At 45.9% G+C, this 23827-nt stretch overlaps 1 protein-coding gene across 5 annotated transcripts in view; it reads right to left on the reverse strand.

Annotated features, from left to right (window-relative positions):
- Positions 1-23827, reverse strand: part of UNC13D (unc-13 homolog D) — an 876342-nt gene that overhangs the window by 308355 nt on the left and 544160 nt on the right. For all 5 annotated transcript variants that reach the window (XM_069200183.1, XM_069200186.1, XM_069200185.1 and 2 more), the window contains exons 20-22: positions 9882-10012; positions 9111-9231; positions 8612-8755 (exon numbers count right to left, since the gene is read on the reverse strand). In XM_069200183.1, the coding sequence (XP_069056284.1) occupies positions 8612-8755; positions 9111-9231; positions 9882-10012 (396 nt within the window). The remainder of the gene's footprint in view (positions 1-8611; positions 8756-9110; positions 9232-9881; positions 10013-23827) is intronic.

Genomic DNA, 23827 nt, shown 5'->3' on the forward strand with positions numbered 1-23827 from the left:
CAAAGGAATTCTATGTCAGGACCGGGTTATGCTCTACTTTCCTCCTTCATTCTTACTACAGCAGACTTCAACATTAATATAAATTACCTTTCCCAGCAAGCCAAGGGAAAGCAACTACCAAAACATCAAACCAATCAACAGTGTTCCTTGTCCCTCAAAACGAGCATTCCCCTGTCTGACTTCCTCTTTATTTTCTGCTCCACCAGGCAGATGAGTGTTTTTCTTTTTCTCTTAATCTGTGACTGAATTGTGATATTTCCTGTGTTATACTTTAATCACTGTTTCTCCCATAGCATATCGCAGCCATGGGAGCCCGTCATCACTCCTTGTGCAGCCAGCTTTAATTGCATTGACTCAAAAACCACGTGAGTGCAGTGCACAGGCCGGCCCACTAGGGGGCGTACAAAAGAGACAGAAATGCATCATGCATCTTGTTGCTCCGCAGAGGGCACACTCACTATTGAAAGCCTTCAGATGAGCCTTTTGCCTCCACAGAGCTGGTGCCTTGCCTTTTCCCCCGGGACGCCTGGAAGGCAGAATCTCTGCGCTGTCTGTACCACTTTTGGTAATTTGAAGAAGCACGACAGCCGATTGCAATTGGTTCTGTATTTAGTCACAACTAATCTGCTGCAATCAATAAGCCACCATGCTTTTTCCATTGCCACTATGGGCAGGGTCCAGGCAGTTGTTATTACTCCTTCTAGATCAGTATATGCTATATAGGCCCCAGGGTTCAATCCGCTGCACATTATTTAGCACACCCATATTTAATAGCCTCATCCAGTACCACAATAGCACACCCTAAGTGGTGCTCTTTGACTAATAGGGCATTTATGTAATACAGACTAGAATGGAGGGCGAATACATCGAAGAGGAGTCCATCTCAGTACTCCCTATCAATGATGAATTTTGCGAGGCCGTGGACGCCTCAATTCACCAGGCTGTAGCCTCAGCGATTACACCACTTGAACTGCATGTGATTAAAATAGCCTGTTTCTGCCCCATACGGCTGAATTTATTGCTAGATTCACCACGCTCGAAAGGTTCCCTCACAGAGCCTAACCAGACTGCGAAGCGCTTTCTCAAATGCAAGGCGGATTTAGGGGTTGATCTGAGTGTGTTTGAGAGGCTCAAGAAGGCGTTCTTTTATAGACCTCTCCCTACTGGTCTTGACAAAGACCTGGGGCGCAACTGGCCCCTGCACCCAATGAAATGGCCATCGCCCTTTCCTTCCCGGATGGCGATGACGATGATTCCCATGGGGATTCAAATGACAAGGCAGGCCCCTTTAGACCCTGGTGCCCTTCTCCTAATACTACTCCCATTGTTTCACACGACGCGCCGGAGGGCCAATCAGATATGCTAAATTCTGGCATTCTCATTCAGACCTGCTCCGCTGAGTGGTCCCTTTCCACCAATGTAGCCAAATATGTGGTGGATCACCTCTAAAAAACCCTCGAAAAGGAGAGCCTGCCTTTGAGCTCAATGTCCATACCACTCCCTGGCAGGGTAAGTGGCCCTCACGCCAGACCTAGACACCAGAGTGGCCACTTTTCTAGTGAAGTACATTTGCGACCCTAAAAAGGACATAAATCAGTCCTGGAGATCCTGCCAGGACAAGCTCCTCGATGTCACTGGGTTCCTGACAAACATTCTGAACCTGGCATTGGAAGCTAAGTCCTCAGGTAATCGGGTCTCTCCGGAGATTCTCTCAAGATGGGCGTAGCACACTGTAATTTTTTTTGGCAATACCAATAGCACTTGGTCTACCGAGATGCAATGTTCTCTCCGGATTAAAGTAGACTCCAAGCTTTAGGACTTGGCTTCTACGGAGGCAGGAGCAGTGGCCCAAGGAGGACTCTTTCCTTTTATAAAGGAATTAGGAAAGTTTGTTTCCACTTTCACGTCCCTTGATAAGGCACAGGCTTCCATGAAGAAAATCTGCCACCCCTGAATTTTTGTCAGAACTGGCTGTGGCGGGGTCGCTTGCCGGACGTTTCTCCTCACAAGGCCCACCATGAGGCCAAGGCTACCATAGGGGCCAATGGCAGGACCAGCCCCACTCCAGTGAGTTGTTCCCCTCCAAGAGAGGCCAGAGAGGTTGAGACGCACACGGATTTTCCAGAAGACAACTTCACAGAGCTCAATCAGGTGGGTGTTTGCCCTTCTCCCTGACAAAAGGTGGGAAGTCAGCTGGCACTGTTCTTACACAACAGGGAGATGTTAACCACAGACTTGTGGGTCCTAAAGATGGTTCAGTGTTTTCACTTTATTGTGTAGGCATTTTAGTTATAGCTCCATGCACGTTATTTTAGCATACTAGGCCTGCCGCTGTGCACTTTAACCTACATATATTTTTTCAGCTTTGTTTTATTATTCTTGCAATAGCCACTTTTGCGGGCTTGTTTTATTTCTTTCGATCTAGCTGTTTTTGCCTAGGCTAGCACTACGTTCTCAAACAAGACATTCTTGCTCACTCTGTGCTTCTTTCAAGGCTGCAGTAAGATAGGTTGCCAGTGACGTGGTTTAAGTTTTGTCTCTAACATTCATAGAAAAACACACTTCCTTATGTAGGGACATTTTCTCAGAACATCAGCTTTTTCATTATAAAAACACTTCCCTGTCCCTTACACGTTAGAGGGAGATTCCAGCCAGAGAACTATGTCTGTATGCTGATTGCTGAACGCTTCGCAACAGCTGCTTATGCAGACTTCAGGCCTTTGCTCAGGTATGGGGGATGATGTCTTCCCAGGGGAACCTGAAGGGCAGAATTAGAGCTTAACACGCTGTGCCACGCTGTGCTCTATTATAGCCTAAGTAGGAATTAGTCTATTGACTCTAGTGACAATATGGTAGCGTTATTTCTATGATTTACTCTCCTTGTCACAATTTTAACCTTGTCATGCTGTATCGTCCTGGTTATTGCAGCACATGTTTTGCTATCTAAGATGCAGTTGCTTCTTCAAAATCTTATTGAAACATATACTGCCTCTGTTTGTCATTGTGTATGTGAGACCAATGTAACTGAGAAAAACGGATAAGACCTGAGTGACCACGGTTTCCCTGAAAAATCAGTTATGTAATGCGCTTGGCTGCCCAATCATCCTTGCCCTTGGGTAGAGATGAGTCACTGCTAGTTGGCCTGAGCAAATCCCGGATTGGGGCGACAGGTGTCACCTGTAGTGAGCCAGACTCAGTTCCCACACCGCAGGCAATTCTGCCACTCAAAATTGAGTAATCTCATTAGAATAATGAGAGCCTACATGATAACATCAAGTGTTATGGCTCCACACTGCAACGCTTCTGTTCATGTCTGCTGTTTTTTAACAAAGAGCAAACTACCTTGATAAACCCGGGAGTGGTGGACTTGTTGCGCAAAGCCGCTATTGCCCGGTCTTTTCTCCACCGGGGGGTTTCCGCAGCAACATCTTCTTGGTGGTGAAGCAGGATGGCGGTTAACAATCCGTGATAAATCTTAAAAAATTTAGCAGGTGACTAGTTTATGCCATTTCAAGATGGAAGGCATCCATGCTTTGCAAGATCTGTTGCAATCGAAAGATTGAATGGTAGGCTAGGATCTCAAAAACTGGTACCTAACGGTTCCCATCTTTGTGCCCTATTGCAGAGTTCTGCAGTTCCTATTGAAGAGTCAAGTATACAAGTTCAAGACTCTGTCTTTCAGCCTTTCTTCCACATTGTGGTGCTTCAACAAAGTGCTGAAGCAGACAATGGAGTTACTTAGTGCCCTGAGTTTCCATCTGGTTATCTACTTGGAAGACTTTCTTCTGATGGATCAGTGCCCCAACAGGTTGAAAAAGCATCTGCAAATGACACTTCACATGCTGGAAAGCTTGAGTTTTGTCATCAACGAAAAGAAATCTCTCTTGACCGCGCCTAAACAGATGACCTTCCTGGGGTTTGTCATTAACTCGACAGAAAAGACCCTCACTCTACCCTCCTAGAAGATCGTGAATCTTCGAAGAGAATTGAGACATACTCCGTCCAAGCCAATGACCTTGTTGCATCAAATAGCTTGCATGAGTGAGCTTCTGTTGTCCTCCATCCAGGCAATATTCCCAGGCCTGTTACATTACAGGGCCCTCAAAAGGCTCAAGGCCAATATTTGAAGCAGATTCCTTTGACGCAGGAGGTAAAGGATGGAATACGGTGGTGGCTGGTCTGCATGGAGGCATGGAATGGCAAGGCCATCTTCGGGTTTGAACCCGGATATCAAAATAGAGTCTGACGCCAACAGCTCTGGATAGGGTGCTCAATGTGGGGATTCCTTCACAGGAGGAAAGTGGTCTGTAGCAGAACGACTCCACATAAATTGTCTGGAGCTAATGACATAAAACGTCTTGAAAGTTTGGCCAAAATTGGGGTTGGAGGCTTGGCCCTGAAGTGGATCGAATTGTATCTAGCTGATCATTCTCACGCTGTTGTCTTGTCCCCTTACTGCTCTCACTTCAAACATCTGCAGTCAGGAGTTCTTCAGGGCTCAGCTTTGAGCCCAGTCCTGTTCACTGTTTATCTGAGACCATTGATTTCCCTGGTAAAAGTGTATGATATTAGTCTAGTCAGTTACGCTGGGGACACACATTTAGGGGGTCATTCTGACCCCGGCGGTCTAAGACCGCCGGTCTTAGACCACGGTCTCCCGCCGGTTTACCGCTGCCCTTTGAATCCCCCATGGCGGCGCAGCTTGCCGCGCGGCCATGGGGGATTCTGACACCCCCTACCGCCATCCTGTTCCTGGCGGTCCGCCCGCCAGGAACAGGATGGCGGTAGGGGGTGCCGCGGGGCCCCTGGGGGCCCCTGCTGTGCCCATGCCAATGGCATGGGCACAGCAGGGGCCCCCGTAAGAGGGCCCCGCAAAGTATTTCAGTGTCTGCTAAGCAGACACTGAAATATGCGACGGGTGCAAACTGCACCCGTCGCACCCCTGCAACTCCGCCGGCTCAATTCTGAGCCGGCGTCCTCGTTGCAGGGGCATTTCCTCTGGGCCGGCGGGCGCTCATCTGGAGAGCGGCCGGCGGGCGCTCATCTGGAGAGCGCCCGCCGGCCCAGAGGAAATGTCTAAATGGCCGCCGCGGTCTTTTGACCGCGGTGCGGTCATTCAGCGGCGGTAGCTTGGCGGGCGGCTCCCGCCACCCGCCAACATTAGAATCAGGCCCTTAATCTTTTCTTTAAATGATAAACAACCAAATTCTACAGTAAATGTTCAAAAATGTATTCTGGATGTTGTCAAGTGGATGAACTTAAACTTCCTTAATGTTAAATGGGGATAAACACATTTTCTCTGCTGCTAAGCTAATAAAATCCCCATGCAGCTTCCCCCACATTTCTGGCCCACACCAACGAAAAACTATCTGTTTTTTTCTAGCCCAGTTCGTAATCCTGGGGTTGTATTTGATGACAAGCTGTCTCTGGAGAAACATGTTACTAGAGTCGCTGGCACCTGTTTTGCGCTGTTAAGGTGCTACTGCCTCTATCAAATGAAGCCTGCTCTACTATTATGCGCAGCATTATATTGAACCGGCTAGATTATTATAATGCCCTCCTACTGAGCGCCCAGACTCACTGATCAGTAAACTACGCAGAGTTCAAGTAGCAGCAGCTAAGCTTGCATTAAATAGACCTCCCAGGTCTTTGGCCTCCAAAGTTCTGCAAGACCTCCACTGGCTTCCAATTGATCAGATGGTCGATTTGAAAGCTATGTGCATTGTTTTTAAAGCTTTACAAGGACATTACCGCTTTTATTATGACAAATGTAAACGTTGCACCTGGAAGATGTCTCTGCTTGAGCACTGCCAACTTTCTCACCGTAAATAAGTTCTGTAAGGTTAGACAAGGAGGTTGTGCCTTTACAGTTAAGGCTGCTCGGACCTGGAATGAGTTGTCCTCTTATCTCAGGTCAAGTCCAGATCTTCTATCTTTCAGGAAGGCTTTAAAAACTTGGCTCTTTCCAAAGTAAGCTTTGCAGTCAGATCTTTGTGATCTGTTGTTCGCGGTCTCGTATTTCGCAGATTGTATCTCCAAAGAGTCTTAGCGCCATGATGACAGTACTGGCAATAGTATGCGCTTTACAAAAATGCTAAATAATTTGATAAATAATGAAAAATAATTTTATTAAAAAATGCTAAATAAATAAAAAAATAAATAAATAAGATGGAGTCCCTGGATGTTCAGAAGAACCTGAGCAGATGTTGGCCACAGCAAGGGCTGACGGTACCACCAAGCGATTTAAAGTCAGCATGGTCGAGATAGGTTTGTTGGGTATGTACAAAAAGGTGACGATCCTTTGGGGTCCAACGTTATCCAGTTCATTAATTTCTTGGCTTATTTGGCACCGCAGGGCCTGGCCTATTGATTGATTAACAACTTTACGTTGACGATTTCAGCAGGGCACATCCCGATATATGGTTACCAGGTATTTTAGCATCTGCTGGTAAGTAAGCTGATGAGGGGTATCTGTCTTTCATCACCCCAGACCCAGATATTCCTCCTTATAGAATGTCAATCAAGTTCTCAATCTTTTTAGATATTGGCAAATGAATTAGTTTTTATCTCACAAAGAGATTTCGGGAAGCTAGCCTTGCTCCTATGTTTGGTTTCTTGCCATAGATTCTCGGGTGTCCAGGCTCTTGATATTACGGGCAGAGTTTTCACCTCATGTGTGACCTTCCACATTTCCTGTAGAACAAAATTAAATTCCTGGGTAGTCTCCTTTCCGGCTTTCAATAAATTCCCAAAACTGTGTGTGGTAAGGTGCCTTAAGGCATATGAGGGTATGACGGAAGAGTTTCAACCTTTGGGAAAGAGGCAATTGCTAATCTCTCAAGAAAGCTTTCAAAGCGATCTCTTCTCCAACCATAGCTCGATGGGTGTGCTGGGTCATGCCGAAAGCTGGCATTGGTGTGTCGCAATCTCGCGCTCACCCAGTGAGAGAAGCCATGGTCTTGACGGCTTTCACTCTGGGTGCCCGGTTGAAAGACAATCTGAGTGCGGCAGATTATTCGACGGACTCCATGTTTAAGAGGTTTTATTTTAAGCCCATCTTGGATATGGCTTGTTAGTGGTGGACAAGCTTTGAAGGAGCATAATGCTTGCTTCTGGTCCTGACATAGAATGAAAAAAAATTCTAGCATTCGTAATGGAAAGTTTCAATTCTATTAAAGACACTGAGGCAAGGATTATTCCCACCCAAGGTTTCTGTCAACCCTTCCTTAGCATCCCTTTTTTTGGGGGGCAGAATCTGATTGAAAGTGTTTTTCATGCACAACTTCGATGTAAGGTATAAATATAAAGGTTGGTTTTCCTTTGTTGTTGGGATTGATGTATTATTCATATGGTGTTTTTACTCATGATGATGAATTACCAGTTTTTTCTCTGGGATATCTTTCGTTCGTTTTCTTGGAAGGACGTAATAGGTTTGGATGCCAATCTCAGTACATTCTTTATATTCCAGGGTCTGACCATACTAAAGGAGAATAAAGAAATCACCTGGAAAAGCTCCTGTCACACAGAGCAAGTCATTCACAGGTATATTTGCTATGAGGCACAAGAAAGACTGTTGATTGGTTTAAAGTTTTGGTAGTTCTTTTCCCATTGCTTCCAGGAAAAGGCAGTTTATGTGAATGTTGAAGTCGGCTGCAGTAAGAATAAATGAAGAAGATAGAGCATAATCCTCGCCTTTGTGTCCTTAATAACATTGAAATTCTCCATTAAAAATGCTAGGAAATATTTTCATTCTGTCCATGTTTAACTGGAAACTCAATTGCCCCTTAAAATGTACTGGCTGTTTTGGAATACAAGAATGAAGTAACCCAGATGGCTTTAGATAAGATTAAAAAAACAAAAAAAAAGAAATTGGGTCGGTAAGCCTTAACTGATGAGCCACAACAGCATCCGTTTGGACCTCTGTGCGGCAGACCACTGGCTCAACTGATATTAGGCATTGGGGTGGGTGTGTTTTTTTCACGTATGCTGACAAACCCCATATTTCCAACTGTTGCATACTACAAACTGCTTCTACATATCCTTAAGTTGTTTCAGCCATGCATTCTTGCTCACTGACATTGTTCACAGGATGCACCAGTCTTTGATTTTGAGCATAGTTTTTTTTTTTTTGCAACCTTTGTGAGTTTTTCACAAACAATTTCATTAACATGTTTTTTAATTAAGAAAAGGGACATTCTGCATTTCTTGCCTTGTGAGAATCAGCGTCATCTACCCAGTTTTAAGGATATTTCAAGTGTGGTGCACAGTCAGTGTTTAAAGTAAACCTTTGAGAAAACATCATATCCAGTTTCACTGCAATAGTAACACGCACAGCAAATGTCATACCAGACTGTTAAGTGTGGGCCATGTCAAAGAGAAAGCAAGAATCATTGCAAATGGTGAAAAGGCAATTAATTGGGAAAAACACAAAATATTCAAGACATTTACAGACCCCGTTTTACAATTGTAAAGTATGGAGGGTACAGTAGTGATGAAAGTGTATCCCCATGGCCAAGCTAGAGCAAGAAAGAAAGGAAAAGAGCAAAATCAGAAAGGATGTAGAAATGAAAATGGACAGACTGCTCACCACCTTCCACTTGTGGGATCTCACCTCTGTAAACTTCACAATGATCATAAAAGACTCCTCAGGATCCGGCCAGTCCAGCTGCTGCCAGGTCTTAATAATCTGGGTGTAGCAAGTTGACAAGTCAACAGTAGAAGAGCTGTGTTTGCGAAGCTCAGCAACAGGCTTCAGCTGTAATTAAGACCGGAAAGAACAACTCCTATCAGGATAACCACGAGAAATTACTGTTATGGTGAATACAGTACTCTTAGATTATGTTCTGACTTCTTCATGTTTGACTGGGAATACCTGCATCAGACGCAGGACAGGAAAGTCCTGCCTGAGGCGCAGGCATTTCCAAACAGTTAGGAAGGAAGGAGAGACAGAGCAACAGTGTATTCCTGCATGGCAGGCTTAATTTCCTTTGACAATTCATTGACGAGTATCTAGAACAAGATCCCATTTCTGGATTCTTTCTTCTAGCAGCCCAAAATTATAAACATAAGCCATGAAAAGAAGTGTCTCTCTGTTCGATCCTAAAACATACCTGATCCATTTGAATGGCTCGCTGCACCCTTTCTTGGGCTGTCGTGTAGGCTTTCTGGAGCCAGCAGGGCAGAGCAGGCCTAAACCAGGTGTAAAATTTGGAAATTACGAGTTGAGTATCCCTGGGAAAACAGATAATTGATTATATTATCAATTGAAAAAATATCAGATTGACAAAACATTGAGCTAACAACATCAATTGTAATAACATACTATTTAAAAACAAACACGGATCCCCTCTAAATTAAGTCAATCTTTCCTAAATGTAATAGTTGTACTGAAGTTACAATTTGTTAAGTGAATCACTAAAACAAAATCAATTCCATGTTGAAATATGTTGTTCACCTCCCTTTTCCACACACCAACTTGGTCTCTTGGCTTCCAGGAATGGGTCCTTTATTACTTGGTAGTGAGCTAAATGTGAAATAAGCAATAACAGAAGTCACAGTGGTATGAAGGTGAAGTCATCATGACATCAATTTGAGGCCAAGATGAAGTCAAAGTGAAGCTAACCTGACATGTAACTGACTCTCATCCATTTCTCCAACACTTTTGCTGGGACCAGCCTGAGGCAAAGTCCAATGATTTCCATGAACACCAGTCCACATGTGCATGGGCAAGATGTAAAAACATGCTTCGGTTTCAGCTTCAACTCTTTCAGAGGAGATAAGCAGATACTGAGACAAGTTACTGGCAGTGCTTGTGAACTGAGGGCAGTGCAGCACCATGAGTTCATCTGACTGATACCCAGAAAACACCCCAGTGAGTTTACCTATTGGTCAGGTTGCACTTGAGCCGATCGAGTTCCTTTAGGCTGAGGTAGAGCTGGTACAGGTTCTCAGCTGTAGATGCAGACATGTTGTTGTTCATTTGGCCAACCTGCACCAACACATGTTCCGTCACCTGAATGAGAAAAGAGGAGCAATATTATTCAGGACTGGGGACTAAAGGACTGTCTAAGAAAACTCAAGGTCAATCTATGTAGGCTTTCGGACTGGAAAATGTTTGACTATTTTTGCACAATATGTGTAGCTGATAATGACATAAATGCCAGAAGAACTCAATGCAAACAGTGATGTCTCCTACACGAGGAAGAGTATCAAGTTTAGGATTTGTAGCACAGTAAGGTGTTTATGTGATACATTACCCAGGTAATATTTATTATATTTATGTGACAGAATGTGCTGCTAAAGTGAGGTGGAATGAACATGGGTCAAACACGTACTACAAATCAAAGTAAACCTATAGTATGGCATACAGGAAAGGCACCATGTTAATCAAATTAAGTTTTTAATAATTTTACAACCAATACTCTTGGTACCAAGCAGCAGGGATAGAAATAGGAAACTTGCCTAGTGTGAAGCAAGAGGCATTATAAAAGTTGATAAAGTTGACCTAAGAAAGCTTCATGAAATGCAAGACATGATATGCTTTGTTTGAAGAAGAGAACTAAGGACAGTCCTCTCAGGGAAAATTGTTGGTGGTAACACATAATTTAATACAGTAAAAGAGAACTGCTGAGAAAAGACAGCCAGTATGAAGGCTGTTGGACACTTTGCAACAGCAAATGCAATTTGGATGAGTAACTGATCATCAAACTGATATTTGAAAGGGGAATACCCTAATGGTTTTGGTTATAAAAGAGTGTTTCAGCTTGAACAAACTGGTCATTTCATGAGACAGATTCATTCTTCATGCTTTTGTTTGAAGACACAATGCACGGAAATGCAGGTTGATTTACATTGCTCAAAAGTCCAAAATAAATGTTTTCATTGATTATTTGGATTGAACAAAATATTGAGAAAATGTATGAATGACAACTGCAAAAGAATATTGTGAACTGCAATATCAACAAAAAAGTGAGGCACATCTCACTGACAGGTGTGCATGAAGATGAAGTATGTACACCCCAATTTTTATTCTGACTTATTCAGTTATCCAATGACACATTTCACGGACTTGTCATATGATCATTCAAGGTTTAATTTATGTGCATCCATGTTCAGCACACTATTTTCACTTAATTTTAAACATTAGTTTAATCCGAACATTTCCATGTCCGTATTGTTAAATCATGATTAGAACACAAATTCCTAATATTACAAACGCCAGTGCTAATACATGTTTGCAGATTCCTAAAACATCACCTTTTAAGTACATTCGCTATATGCAAAGCATCCTTAACATACACAAGTGCACATATTTAGATACGTTTGTACTGCACTTGAAATATATCAACGTTTCAAATGGTTCTAATGAATTGGTAACACTCTTTCTGGTACAGACTCTGGGGGTCATTCCAACCCTGGCGGTCCACAGGCTGGCGGTGCTTCCAGGGCCATTCTGACCGCGGCGGTAAAGCCGCGGTCGGAAAAGGGCAACTGGCGGTTTCCCGCCGGTTTACCCCTGGCCCAAGGAATCCGCCATGGCGGCGCTGCTTGCAGCACCGCCATGGGGATTCCGACCCCCTTCCCGCCATCCTGGTCCTGGTGGTAAATACCGCCAGGAACAGGATGGCGGCAACGGGTGTCGTGGGGCCCCCTCACAGGGCCCCATAATGATTTTCAGTGTCTGCAAAGCAGACACTGAAAATCGCGACGGGTGCCACTGCACCCGTCGCACACCAGCAACTCCGCCGGCTCCATTCGGAGCCGGCTTCATCGTTGCTGGGGCTTTCCCGCTGGGCCGGCGGGCGGCCTTTTGGCGGTAGCCCGCAGGCCCAGCGGGAAAGCCAGAATGGCCGGCGCAGTCTTTTGACCGCAGTGCGGTCATTCGGCGGTAACCGCATGGCGGGCGGCGTCTAAGTGCAGATTCTTCACCTTCTGAATATTCCCCAGGCGTCAGACTGGATTCAGAAACAATTTCAGGAAACCTCTGTGTGCCAGAAGGTGGCATTGTGCGGGTCTACACTGAAGCCGTTCCACTCTGAAAATTACATTCAGAGACTACATGGGTGCCACTCCCATGGGTGAAGTCAGTTGCTTACGGAGCTGTCTGCAAACCCAGATGCATGAGCCCCAACAGCATACTGACTTCTAGCAGTAGGCAGATTCCTAGTCTTGGGATTCTATTAATTGGTGAAGTCCAATCAACAGAACGGGGAGGATTGGAGGGCCGGAGGAATCTGGGGTTAGATAGAGTCTCTATACCAGAAACAGCATCACTGAAGGTAAGTAACTTGTTCTTCTGATAGAGGCTTATAACCACAGACTCCTCACCTTTTTAATAGTTACCAAACCAGTACCTATTTTACCTATCTTTGCCAACAAGGGGCTGAAACAAGGGTGTATTTTAGCACCATTGTTGTTTAATTTACATTTAGCTCACATTAAATGGTCTGTGGAGGAAGCAAGATCTTTTCCCCTGATATTAGCAGGTCAAAGACTTCAAACATTGCAATATGCTGATGATACGGTCCTAATAAACCAACCATACACCAATTGGCCTACAGAGATCTCTTGAGGCACTAGCACACTACTGTGAAGCGAATAACATCCTTATCAACTTATTCAAAACCAAGGTAGTGATATTTGGGTCCAAAACAAACTAAAGTGGCTTCTGGTTTTTGAAAAATGAGAAACTGGAGAGGCTGAACAGCTATTAATATGTAGGAGTACATTTTGATGAAAGAAGTCAAACAGCACACAATTTGAAGTAACTTGTGAGCTCAGCCCCATTTCTGGCACAGGTGATCCAAAGATTAATTTAAAATTTGGCCTGCCTGGATGTGACAACATTAATGAGAGGTGTAAACAGTAAACTAATGCTAACACTAATTATAGCGCAATTGCATACAAAAATAATTAGGCACTTGGATGGATAAGTCCCAATGTAATTGTTATCAACAATTTTACACTTGCCAGATCGCATCGGTCCATCACAAATTGATCTAGAATGTAATCTCAAATGACAAGTTCTGTTGCTAAAGGCTAGGATCCTAGCCTATTGTGGCAAGTTAATGAGGGTGCAAACTGGATATTTGACATACCACTTATGGCAGGCAATAACTCAGGGGAACTCTCCCTGGCACCATTTTCAAAACTTTTCTCTAATTCTCTTAGAGGCTAATTAATTCTATGGGCAGTCGGTTTCCCTATCAAACAATTAGTGAGAACCTTGAAAAAACAAGCAAAGATGATTTTGGCTGATCTGAACATCAAGTAAGCTATACGTAAACCAACCAAAGCTCAGAAGCTGCAATTGATGTGGATTAGATTTGGAATGATCCCACTGAAAGCGTACTGGTATTGGAAATTAAGTGGTGGGAAGGACAGCAGATACTGTGTGGCCTCTTGCAAGAATCCTTGAGCCACATAGTTTGTATATGAGAAAAGTAGCTGCCACCTATGAAATTCTGGCTTCGACCAGTTTTCAAAATTCTGAATATTCTGAGTTGTAATGAGACCATTGAACAGTGTCTGGAGGAGGAGTCAACTCAGTTGTCGGCCCAACTTATGAAGTACACAAAGGCAGCCACCAAAGCACTGAATGATGCATTAGAATTAAATATTCATTTTTAGTTTCACCATCTCCAGTGGCACAGCAGCTTTCTGTTTCTTCCTGTACTTTTTGGCATACTGCTTTACTACATAGTGGTGTTTGGTAAAGTTTAGCATTTTAATAATCACAGGGTGGGATGTTAATCTAGGCAGAAGTAGGGCAAGTTAAGCATTTTTATATGGGTTTTAAGTTAGCCTTCAGGTAATTTAGCTCATCCCCTTGCCCATGTGAATATGTAAGGTGCTAGCAAAGTATATGAACAATACATTGTGTGGAATTAGTTGCAGAGGCTCAATAGCACAATTAGCACTCTGTAGATATGGAAGCACCCCTCAGTCATCCTGGTGGTTCTGCAATGAATGTTTAAGCCTCTCTGACACGTTTTTAAGAAATGGCCAGTGGAAGGAATCTGATAAGCTATTCAGATGGTTTTCGAAGTATACCAGGAAAAATCACAGTAATCCTTAGGATAACTTGAAAGTTGCACTTTAATCAGCATGAATTTGCAATGTCACTACTGACCACAAGGGATCAATCACAGTGGCTTGTAAGGTGTTTAAGGGGGTTGTAGGAAGATGACTCCCTGTTGCAGTTACCTCCCACTTTTTGCCTGATATTGATTCTGACTTGACTGAGAAGTGTGCTGGGACCCTGCTAACCAGGCCCCAGCACCAGTGTTCTTTCACTGAAAATGTACCACTGTTTCCACAATTGGCACACCCCTGGCACACAGATAAGTCCCTTGTAAAAGGTACCAGTGGTACCAAGGGCCATGTGACCAGGGAAGGCCTCTAAGGGCTGCAGCATGTGTTGTGCCACCCTTAGGTACCTCGCACCTAAAACATGCACACTGCTTGTGTGTGTTGGTGGGGAGAAATAGGCAAAGTCGACATGGCATCCCCCTCAGGGCACCATGCACACAAAATACTGCCTGTGGCATAGGTAAGTCACCCCTCTAGCAGGCCTTACAGCCCCAAGGCAGGGTGCACTATACCACAGGTGAGGGCATAGCTGCATGAGCAATATGCCCCCACAGTGTCTAAGTCTATTCTTAGATATTATAAGTACAGTGTGGCCTTATTAAGTATATGGTCTGGGAGTTTGTCAAAAACGAACTCCACAGTTCGATAATGGCTACACTGAATACTGGGAAGTTTGATATCAAACTTCTCAGAATAATAAACCCACACTGATGCCAGTGTTGGATTTGTTACAAAATGCACACAGAGGGCATCTTAGAAGATGCACCCTTGAATTTACCCAATCCTTCAGTGCAGGACTGACTGGTCAGTGCCAGCCTGCCACTGAGATGAGTTTCTGTCCCCCTGGGGTGAGAGCCTTTGTTCTCTCTGAGGACAGAAACAAAGCCTGCACTGAGTGGAGATGCTCCTCACCTCCCCCTGCAGGAACTGTAACACCTGGCGGTGAGCCTCAAAGGCTCATGCCTTTTGTTACAGCAACCCAGGGCGTCCCAGCTAGTGGAGATGCCTGCCCCTCCAGCCACTGCCCTCACTTCTGGCGGCAAGGCTGGAGGAGATAATGAGAAAAACAAGGAGGAGTCACCCACCGGTCAGGACAGCCCATAAGGTGTCCTGAACTGAGGTGAACCCTGCCTTTAGAAATCCTCCATCTTGAGTTTGGAGGATTCTCCCAATAGGATTAGGGATGTGCCCCCCTCCCCTCTGGGAGTAGGCACAACGAGGGTGTATCCACCGTCCAGGACAGTAGCCATTGGCTACTGCCCTCCTGACCTAAACACACCCCTAAATCTAGTATTTAGGGGCGACCCAGAACCCAGGAAATCAGATTCCTGCAACCTACACAAAGAAGAAGGACTGCTGACCTGAAAGCCCTGCAGAGATGACGGAGACGACATCTGCTTTGGCCCCAGCCCTACTGGCCTGTCTCCAGACTCAAAGAACCTGCACAGCGACGCATCTGACAGAGACCAGTGACCTTTGAAGCCTCAGAAGACTGCCCTGAACCCGAAGGACCAAGGAACTCTAGTGAACAGCGGCACTGTTCAAAAACAGCAACAACTTTGCAACTTTCTTGCAACTTTTAAAGACTTCACTCTTCCCGCCGGAAGCGTGAGACTTCACCCTCTACACCTGACGTCCCCGGCTCGAGCTCCAGAGAACCAACACTACAGGGAGGACCCCCAGGCGACTGCGACCTCGTGAGTAACCTGAGACGACTCCCCTGGGCCCCCACAGCAACACATGCAGACAGAATCGAGAGGCTCCACCTTACCGCGACTGCCTGAAACAAGGAACCCGACGCCTGGACCAAGCACTGCACCCGCAGCCCCAGGACCAGAAGGAACCGAACTCCAGTGGAGGAGTGACCCTCAGGCGACCCTCTGTCTAGCCCAGTTGTTGGCTGGCCCGAGAAACCCCCCCTGTGCCCTGCCTTCACAACTAGTATGACCCCCGGGTCCCTCCATTGATTTTCGATTACAAACCAGACGCCTGCTTTGCACACTGCACCCGGCCGCCCCTGTGCCGCTGAGGGTGTGTATTGTATGCCTACTTGTGTCCCCCCCCCCAGTGCTCTACAAACCCCCCTGGTCTGCCCTCCGAAAACGTAGGTACTTACCTGTTGGCAGACTGGAACCGGAGCACCCCTGTTCTTCATAGGCTATGTGTTTTGGGCCCTCCTTTGACCTCTGTACCTGACTGGCCCTGTGTTGCTGGTGCGGTGACTTTGGGGTTGCCTTGAACCCACAACGCTGGGCTGCATATGCCTAGGAACTTGAACTTGTAAGTGCCTTACTTACCTGAAAAACTAACCATTACTTACCTCCCCCAGGAACTGTTGATTTTTGCAGTGTCCACTTTTAAAATAGCTTATTGCCATTTTAACTAAAACTGTGTATGTTACTGCTCTAATTCAAAGTTCATAACTTACCTGTGTGGAGTACCTTGCATTTTATGTATTTACTTCAAATCTTGAATCTTGTGGTTCTAAAATAAATTAAGAAAATATATTTTTCTATATAAAAACTATTTGCCTGGATTTAAGTCTTTGAGTGTGTGTTCCTCATTTATTGCCTGTGTGTGTACAACAAATGCTTAACACTGCACTCTGATAAACCTATTGCTCAACCACACTACCACAAAATAGAGCATTAGAATTATCTAATTTAGCCACTATCTTACCTCTAAGGGGAACCCTTGGACTCTGCACACTATCTCCTACTTTGTCTGCACACTATCTCCTACTTTGAGATAGTATATACAGAGCCAACTTCCTACAGGAGTCTAAGAACGAAATGGCCTGATTCTGAGCTTATTATTATAAATGCTGGGAGGATGTCATACCGCCACGCTACTTCACAGAACGCACTTTGGAATATTTTGGTATTTATTTAAAAAACTTTGAATATATGCATGCGATTATTGTATGAATCAGTGTGATGATTTCAAATGAACGAATACATATCTATCTATCTATCTGCCCGTCTACCTACCTTTTTGGAGGTGGGTCTGTGAATGGACTCAAACCAAAAAGTCCTGTAGGAGTAAGCAAACGAAATGCCCCTCTCAGCATATTTGGCAGTCCAGACAGTATTTTGTGAAAGTATGGAGTGATGCCCACATAGCTGCCTTACGGATGTCCAGCACAGGAACTCCAAGTACCAATGCAGTGGCAGGAGCTTTGGCTCTGTTAGAATGGGCACACAGTCGTTCCTGGGTCTGCTTTTTGGCCAGTGCATAAAAATTCTTAATGTGGAGCACAATCCAGAGAAAGACGATCCTTTTCTCCACAGCCTTGTATTTTTTTGCTCCAGTCAACCCCAGAAGGAGGTGTGTTTGCTGGTAAGATCCTTGTAAAAGCTCAGTGCTCTCTTGGAATCCAAGCAACAGAGTCTCTCCTCAGGGAGGTGAGGCAGAGCAAAGAGTGCTGGCTATGTGATATTTCGAATGACATGGAAGGGCATCACAACTTTCAGAAAGAAGGTTGCTTGCATCCACAGAACAAGTTTACCTGGGAAAAATGTGGTGCAGGACAGGTTTAAAAAAGCTTGAGCCTCACCTAGGTGAGGAGCTGCAAGGGACAGTTATGCACCGGCTCAAAAGGAGTGCACATCAAGTAGGTGAGGATCAAATTAAGGAAAGGAGAGAAAGAAAACAAACGTTTTAGGTATTTCAAAAAATGCATCACAACAGTTGATATAAACAACGAAGGATGGTCTGGCATCCACAAAAGGAGCCAAAAGGGACCCTTTAATGGTGCCCAGAGCAAATCCTTTCTGGGAGAGTGACAAAATAAAACAACAAAATGTCACATGACTTCACCTGGAGGGGATCAATCTGCCTTTGTAATGTCCCACACCACAAATTTGCCCAAGCAGCAGGTGTGTACAGTTTACGTCAAGGGACACCTGGCTGCCAACATGACATCAACCACCATTGGAGGAAGGTCAAAGGTGTTCAGCGGTCGCTGCTCAATCTCCAAGCGTAAAGGTAAAGATGGATGGAATGAATGCAGAACCCTGCCTTATTGCTGCAACAGCAGATCGTCCTGGAGAGGCAGCCTGATTAGAGGACAGGTGGTCATAACCAGGAGTTTTGGATACATCACTGTGCCCAATCAGGTGTTATTAGATGTCCTGATCTTCTTCTTAACTTGGGGCGGTGGAAATATCAGGGGGGAGGCATTCAGAAGTCCTGAGTTTCATTCTAGGAGGAACATGTCTCCTAGCAAGAGACACTTTGAAAATTCAGAACGGCTGACACTGAATGCTCTTGGTGAATAGATCAAGCTAAGGTTCTCTCCATTTGCTGAAGAGACCTTGTGCCACCTCTGGGTTCAACTGCCACTTGTGATCTGCTAGGCATTTGCGACTGACTACTTTCACTCTGGCATTCAATGATCCTACCTAGTGGTTCACTACCATGAAAATTCCTTGATGATTAAGCCATTTCTAGAGTCAAAGCACCTCCTGGTACAAGGTCCATGACCCTAACCCACCCTCCTTGTTGCAATACCACATAGTGGTGGTGTTGTCCAAGAGTACTTGCACCAGCCTCATTTTGATGAATGGAAGGAAGGCATTCACCGCCAAGCAGATGGACCTCAGCTCCAGGAGGTTGATGTGGAGCCAGGACTCTGCTGGAGATCAGAGTCTTCTGATCTCTACCATTCTAAGGTGGCTGCCCCAACCCAGAAGTGATGCATCAGTTATCACTGCCAACTCTGGGTGAGGTAGGGATATGGGTCTGCTGATGACCCAATCACGGTCAGTAACCACCACTGGAGATTATTTGCAGCCTCCTCCAAAATCTGGACATGTTGGGAGAGGTCCCCTTGATGTTGGACCCACTGAGACTTCAGACCCCACTGCACAGCACACATATGTCACCGGGTGTGTTTGCCCAGCAGGATTCAGGAGGCCATTAGTCCCAGCAGCCTCTGATTCAACTTCACTGAAGCTATACAATCTGGATCATAGCCTGAATGTCCGGGAACTCACCTACTGGGGGAAAGGAGCAAACTGCATCATGTCCAGAATGGCTCTGATGAAAGGGAGCATCTGCGAAGGAGTCTGGTCCGTAGTCGGCACATTGATAGTTAATCCCAGGGAAGTCTGAACGTTCACCATAGTCTGGGGTGAGCCCGCCTTTGAAGATGTGCTGCTACCACCGCTATTACTTTTGTAAACACACAAGGGGCACTGGTAAGACCACAATGGAGCACTGCAAACTGAAAATACTCCTGTCCCACCATGAACTGCAGGTAGCGCAGATAGGCCTGCAGAAGGGGCATTTGGGAGTAGGCATCCTGCAGATCCAACACCATCATCCAGTTCCAGGGTCGAGGGCAGACAAGATTTGGGCCAGGGTGAGCATCTTTGATTTGCTCCACTGAGAAGGCTCTTGTCTAAAATAGGACAAAGGCCTCAGTCCTTTTTCGGCTTCACAAAGTAGCGGGAATAGCACCCACAGCGGACTCCACCTGATTGTGGTCTACCTTGAGCCACAGGTAACGCCTGTAGGCCAGCAGGACAGGGATGTAGAAATACGTATCATACATGTCCAGCGCTTCCATCTAGTCTCCACAGTTGAGTGCAGGTGAGACCTGGGCCAGGGTGAGGATTTTGGACCTGTGTTACCAAAGAAAGGAATTGAGAGTGTTAAGATTTAAAAGTGGCACCAGGAAGTACTAGAAATAACAACCACTACCAGCTTCTAGCACCGGTACTCTCTCTATGGCTTCTTTGCCCAAAATAGCATACACTCCCTGCTGCAAGAGCAACAAGTGGTCCTCTGTCAGCCAGTCTGGGGAAGGTGGAAGGTACAGCAGGATCTTGAGAAACGGTAAAGATTAAACCCTGCTGAACAATTTGCAGGACCCACTTTTCTAAAGTTATTTGCGGCCACCCGGGCAGAAAGGGTGGCTGTGTGCTGTCAAGGGCACTAAAGAGGCTTGAGGAGGGTGGAGCTTCTGGATTGTACACTGTCCCTGTTGCCCAATTTTATGAATATGGTGGCCATGAAAAAGTTTGGGTAATTGTTACATCTGTGGGGGCTGTTAGAAGCCCCTAGCATAGCTATGGAGGGGTGAAACTGCTGGTGTGGCTGGCATGGAGCAGAAAGGGTAAAGGAGCGTGCTGTAGGCTTGCTATCCGTGAAACACTCCAGAGATGTGTCCAGGACAGGAGGTTTGCTGTAGCTGGTATGCAGGTGGTTGACTGCATGTTGCGAGCCCCCCCATTAACAGCCAGTTATCAAGGTAGGTGAAGAATGGAACCTCTTACCTCCCAATATGTGCTGCTACCACCGCCATCACTTTCGACCCGAGGGGTACTGAGACCAAATGGGAGCATAGAAAATTGAAATTGCTCCTGTCCCACCATGAATTGCAGGTAGCGCCGATGTGTCTGAAGAACAGATATTTGGGATTCGGCATTCTACTGATCTAACACCATCATCCAGTCTCTCGAGTCAAAGGCAGATAAGACCTGGACCAGGGTGAGCATCTTGCACAGTAATGTAATTTAAGCTTGATTTGTAGAGCACTGCTTGTCACCTGTGAGGGTATCCAAGCGCAGAGGAGATAAGTATAGGCATGTGGTGAGGCTGAGGCTGAATATAGGCAGTCTTGATGGTCCTGCAAGAAGACTTGCTGAATAGCCAGGGCTTCAGCTTCATGCAGAATTCAGAAAGTGAGGAGGAGGCCCTGCTGTGTTGGGGGAAGGGGAGTCGTTCTAGGATTTGGTGGATTGGTAGGAGATGATCGACCTCCTTCTGTGGATGTGGGGTGGGTGTGCAACTGACAGCGATGCTAAGCGAAGTTGTATCGTGGGGTGGTGGAAATAAACACAGGTCCTGTGTTAGGTAGCGATTTGAATGCGAGTGTGAGTAGTTTGAATTGGCAGCCCTCCTGGATGGGGAGCCAGTAGAGCTCTCTGAGGTGTGGTGTGGGTTTGGCATGGAAGGTCTGGCGGCAGCATTTTGAATGGCTTGAAATCTGTCAAGGAGATGGAATGCCCATGTACAGCGTGTTACCATAGTCCAACCACCTTGTTATGATGGCCTGCATGATGGTAGGTCTAGTGTCCAGTGAAAGCCTTTTAAATAATTTACATAATATGAGGAGAATGTGGAAGCATGAAGAGCTGATGGCGTTGACCTGGGGTTTCAAGTTGAGGTTGGGGTCCATGATGAGGCCTTGGTTCCTGGTGAGGCCGGTTGAGGTGGGTATGGGTCCAAGATCAGTGGGCCACCAGGTGGAGTCACAAGGTGAGCTCTTATTCCCAAAGATCAGCACTGCAGTTATGTCGGTGTCCAGCTTAAGCAGTTTTTTTATACAGTTAGCCATACTGGCCATGCATTGTTTGAGGTTTTTCTTGGTGGTAACAGTGAGCTGGATGTCATTGGTGTAGGAGATTATGTTAATTGCGTAGAATCTGGTGATACTTGTCACAGAAGTCATGTATATGTTGAAAACTGTGAAACAGAGTGATGATCCCTGTGGGACTCCGCAGATGAAGTCCTTGGGTTCTGAAGTGAATAGCGAGAGCCTGACTCGTTGTGTTCTGGAGAGGAAGGAAGCAAACCATTTGAGTGCTCGTCCTTGTATTCCTACTGTGTGTAGTCTGGTGGAACATGGTGTTGAAAGCGGTGGAGAGATCAAGGAGGAAGAGGGTGAGGTCTGTCCATGGCCTAGGATGGTGCATATGTTGCCTGTGGAAGAGACAAGGGCTGTTTCAGTGCTGTGGTTGTTTCGGAATACTGACAGAGTCGTTCCAGAGTTTGTGGCGTTATAGGTGGTCCGAGAGCTGTCTGTTGATGGTCTTCTCTATGACTTTGGCTGAGAAGCAAGATGGGCTGGCAGTTACTGAGCACTTCAGGGTCAGCAGAAGGTTTTTAAGGAAGGCAGTGATTTTGGCGTGTTTCCAGCTATGTAGTAAGGTGGCTGTTTTAAGGGAGGTGTTGTTGATGGAAGTAAATGCTGTGCAGATTGTAACTCTTCCCAGGTTGTAGATATGGCGGGGGCAGGGGTTTCTGACAACCCTGAGTGGACTGACTTCATTACTGCTGCAGTGCCCTCGATGGATAGAGGGTTCTGTGCTGTCAGTTGGTAGTCTTTGGTTAATGAGGTTAGAAGGCTGAGAAGGTCGAAGAGGGGTGACTGGGATTCGAAGTTGCTGTAGATCTTGGTTATTTTTTTGTTGAAAAAGTTGGAAAGGTTATGGCAGAGTTGTTGTATAGGGGTGATGCCGTGGGTTGTGGCTGTTGGATTTGTGAATTTCTTGACGATGATGAAAATTTCTTTGCAGTTGTGGGAGCTAGATTTAATTCTCAGGGCCTTTCCTTGGTCTCTTTGACTTGATGGTGATAATGTCTAAGTGCGGTCTTGTAAGTGTTTCTTGCCGTGGTTTCTCCGATGGTTATCCATTTCCTTTCTGATTGTTTGTAAACACTATTGAATTCTCTTAAGTCAGCATTATACCAGCTGGCTTGTTTGTTGCATCTTTTGGGTTTGGTGCTTTTCAGGGAAGGCAGGGAATTGGCACAGTTTGTGATCCAGTTGTTGAAGTTGTGTCATTGATGAGGCTGTTGGTGGGGTATGAGTAGTCTGTTTGGAGGGCGTTGAGCCATTCTGTTTCTGTAACTTCCTTCCAGCAGCAGGATGGAGCATTGCTAGACTCCACAGGGTTAGTTGGTGGCCCTGTTATGTGGAAGTGAATGATGGAGTGGTCCGTCCATGTGATTGTAGTGATGTGGCTGACTTTAACATTGTCACCGGAGGAGAAGAAGGGGTTCAGGATGTGTCTGGCGATTGGGCCTTGTATGAGCTGGGTTTGGCTGATGTTCTGTGCACTTTCAAGCAAGTCTGTGAAGTTGGAGTCCATGGGGTCATTGAGATGAAAGTTGAGATCAATTAGGAGTATAAAGTCTTTGGTGCCCATGATGAAAGGTGCAGTGACGAGGTTGCTGAAGTCAATGAAAGGTCTTGGAGGCCTGTAGATGAGGGTGCCTTCGATACTGGTTTGACAGTCTGTCTGAAGCTTGAAGTGCATGTGTTCCATAAAAGTGGCTTTGGGGTCAGTTTGAGCGGTATACTTTATGGAGACTCTTTGGATAAAGGCAAGTAACTCCTGCAGGATTTTGTATCCAGTAGGGGTGGCTGTGGCGCTGTAGGGTTGAGCCACGTTTCTGTAAGGAAGAGGAGGTCTGGTGAATTGAAGCCAATGAGGTCCAAAATCTTGGTGGTGTGCTTAATGACTGAGCGTGTAGAGGAGCATTCATATGAGTGAGTGCTGTTGTATGGGGAGGATGTGTGGTGCTGTGAGGGTCTTGAGTTTTGACTTGGTGAGGGGTGCAATGTGTGGACGGAGGGAGTGGGTCTGTCGAGGTAGGTGAGGTGGCAATGCTAGCAAGCAAAGGGGCTCACCCTGGACCGAGATGTGACTTGGCAGCACAGGTTTGAGCAGGTGGTGTTCGTCGGTGGTGAAGCTGCGGGGTTCCTGGCACTGGGTGTGGTCCAAGCGCAGACTTGCTACCCTTTGGCACACCAGTGGTGCAGTTGCAACCTCCACTGAGCAGGGCCCTGGAGATTGGGGGAGCGCACAGGGTGGCCGGCGAGCTCAGCAAGAGACCAAAAAGTCCGGCGGGAGTGGCAAGGTGGGAAAATGCAAAGACAGAACAAGTTGCAGATGAAAACAGAAGAGACCAAGATGCAAAACAGAGCAGAGGTGCAAAACAC

Source organism: Pleurodeles waltl, chromosome 7, assembly GCF_031143425.1.
Source record: "Pleurodeles waltl isolate 20211129_DDA chromosome 7, aPleWal1.hap1.20221129, whole genome shotgun sequence".
Lineage (NCBI taxonomy): Eukaryota > Metazoa > Chordata > Amphibia > Caudata > Salamandridae > Pleurodeles > Pleurodeles waltl.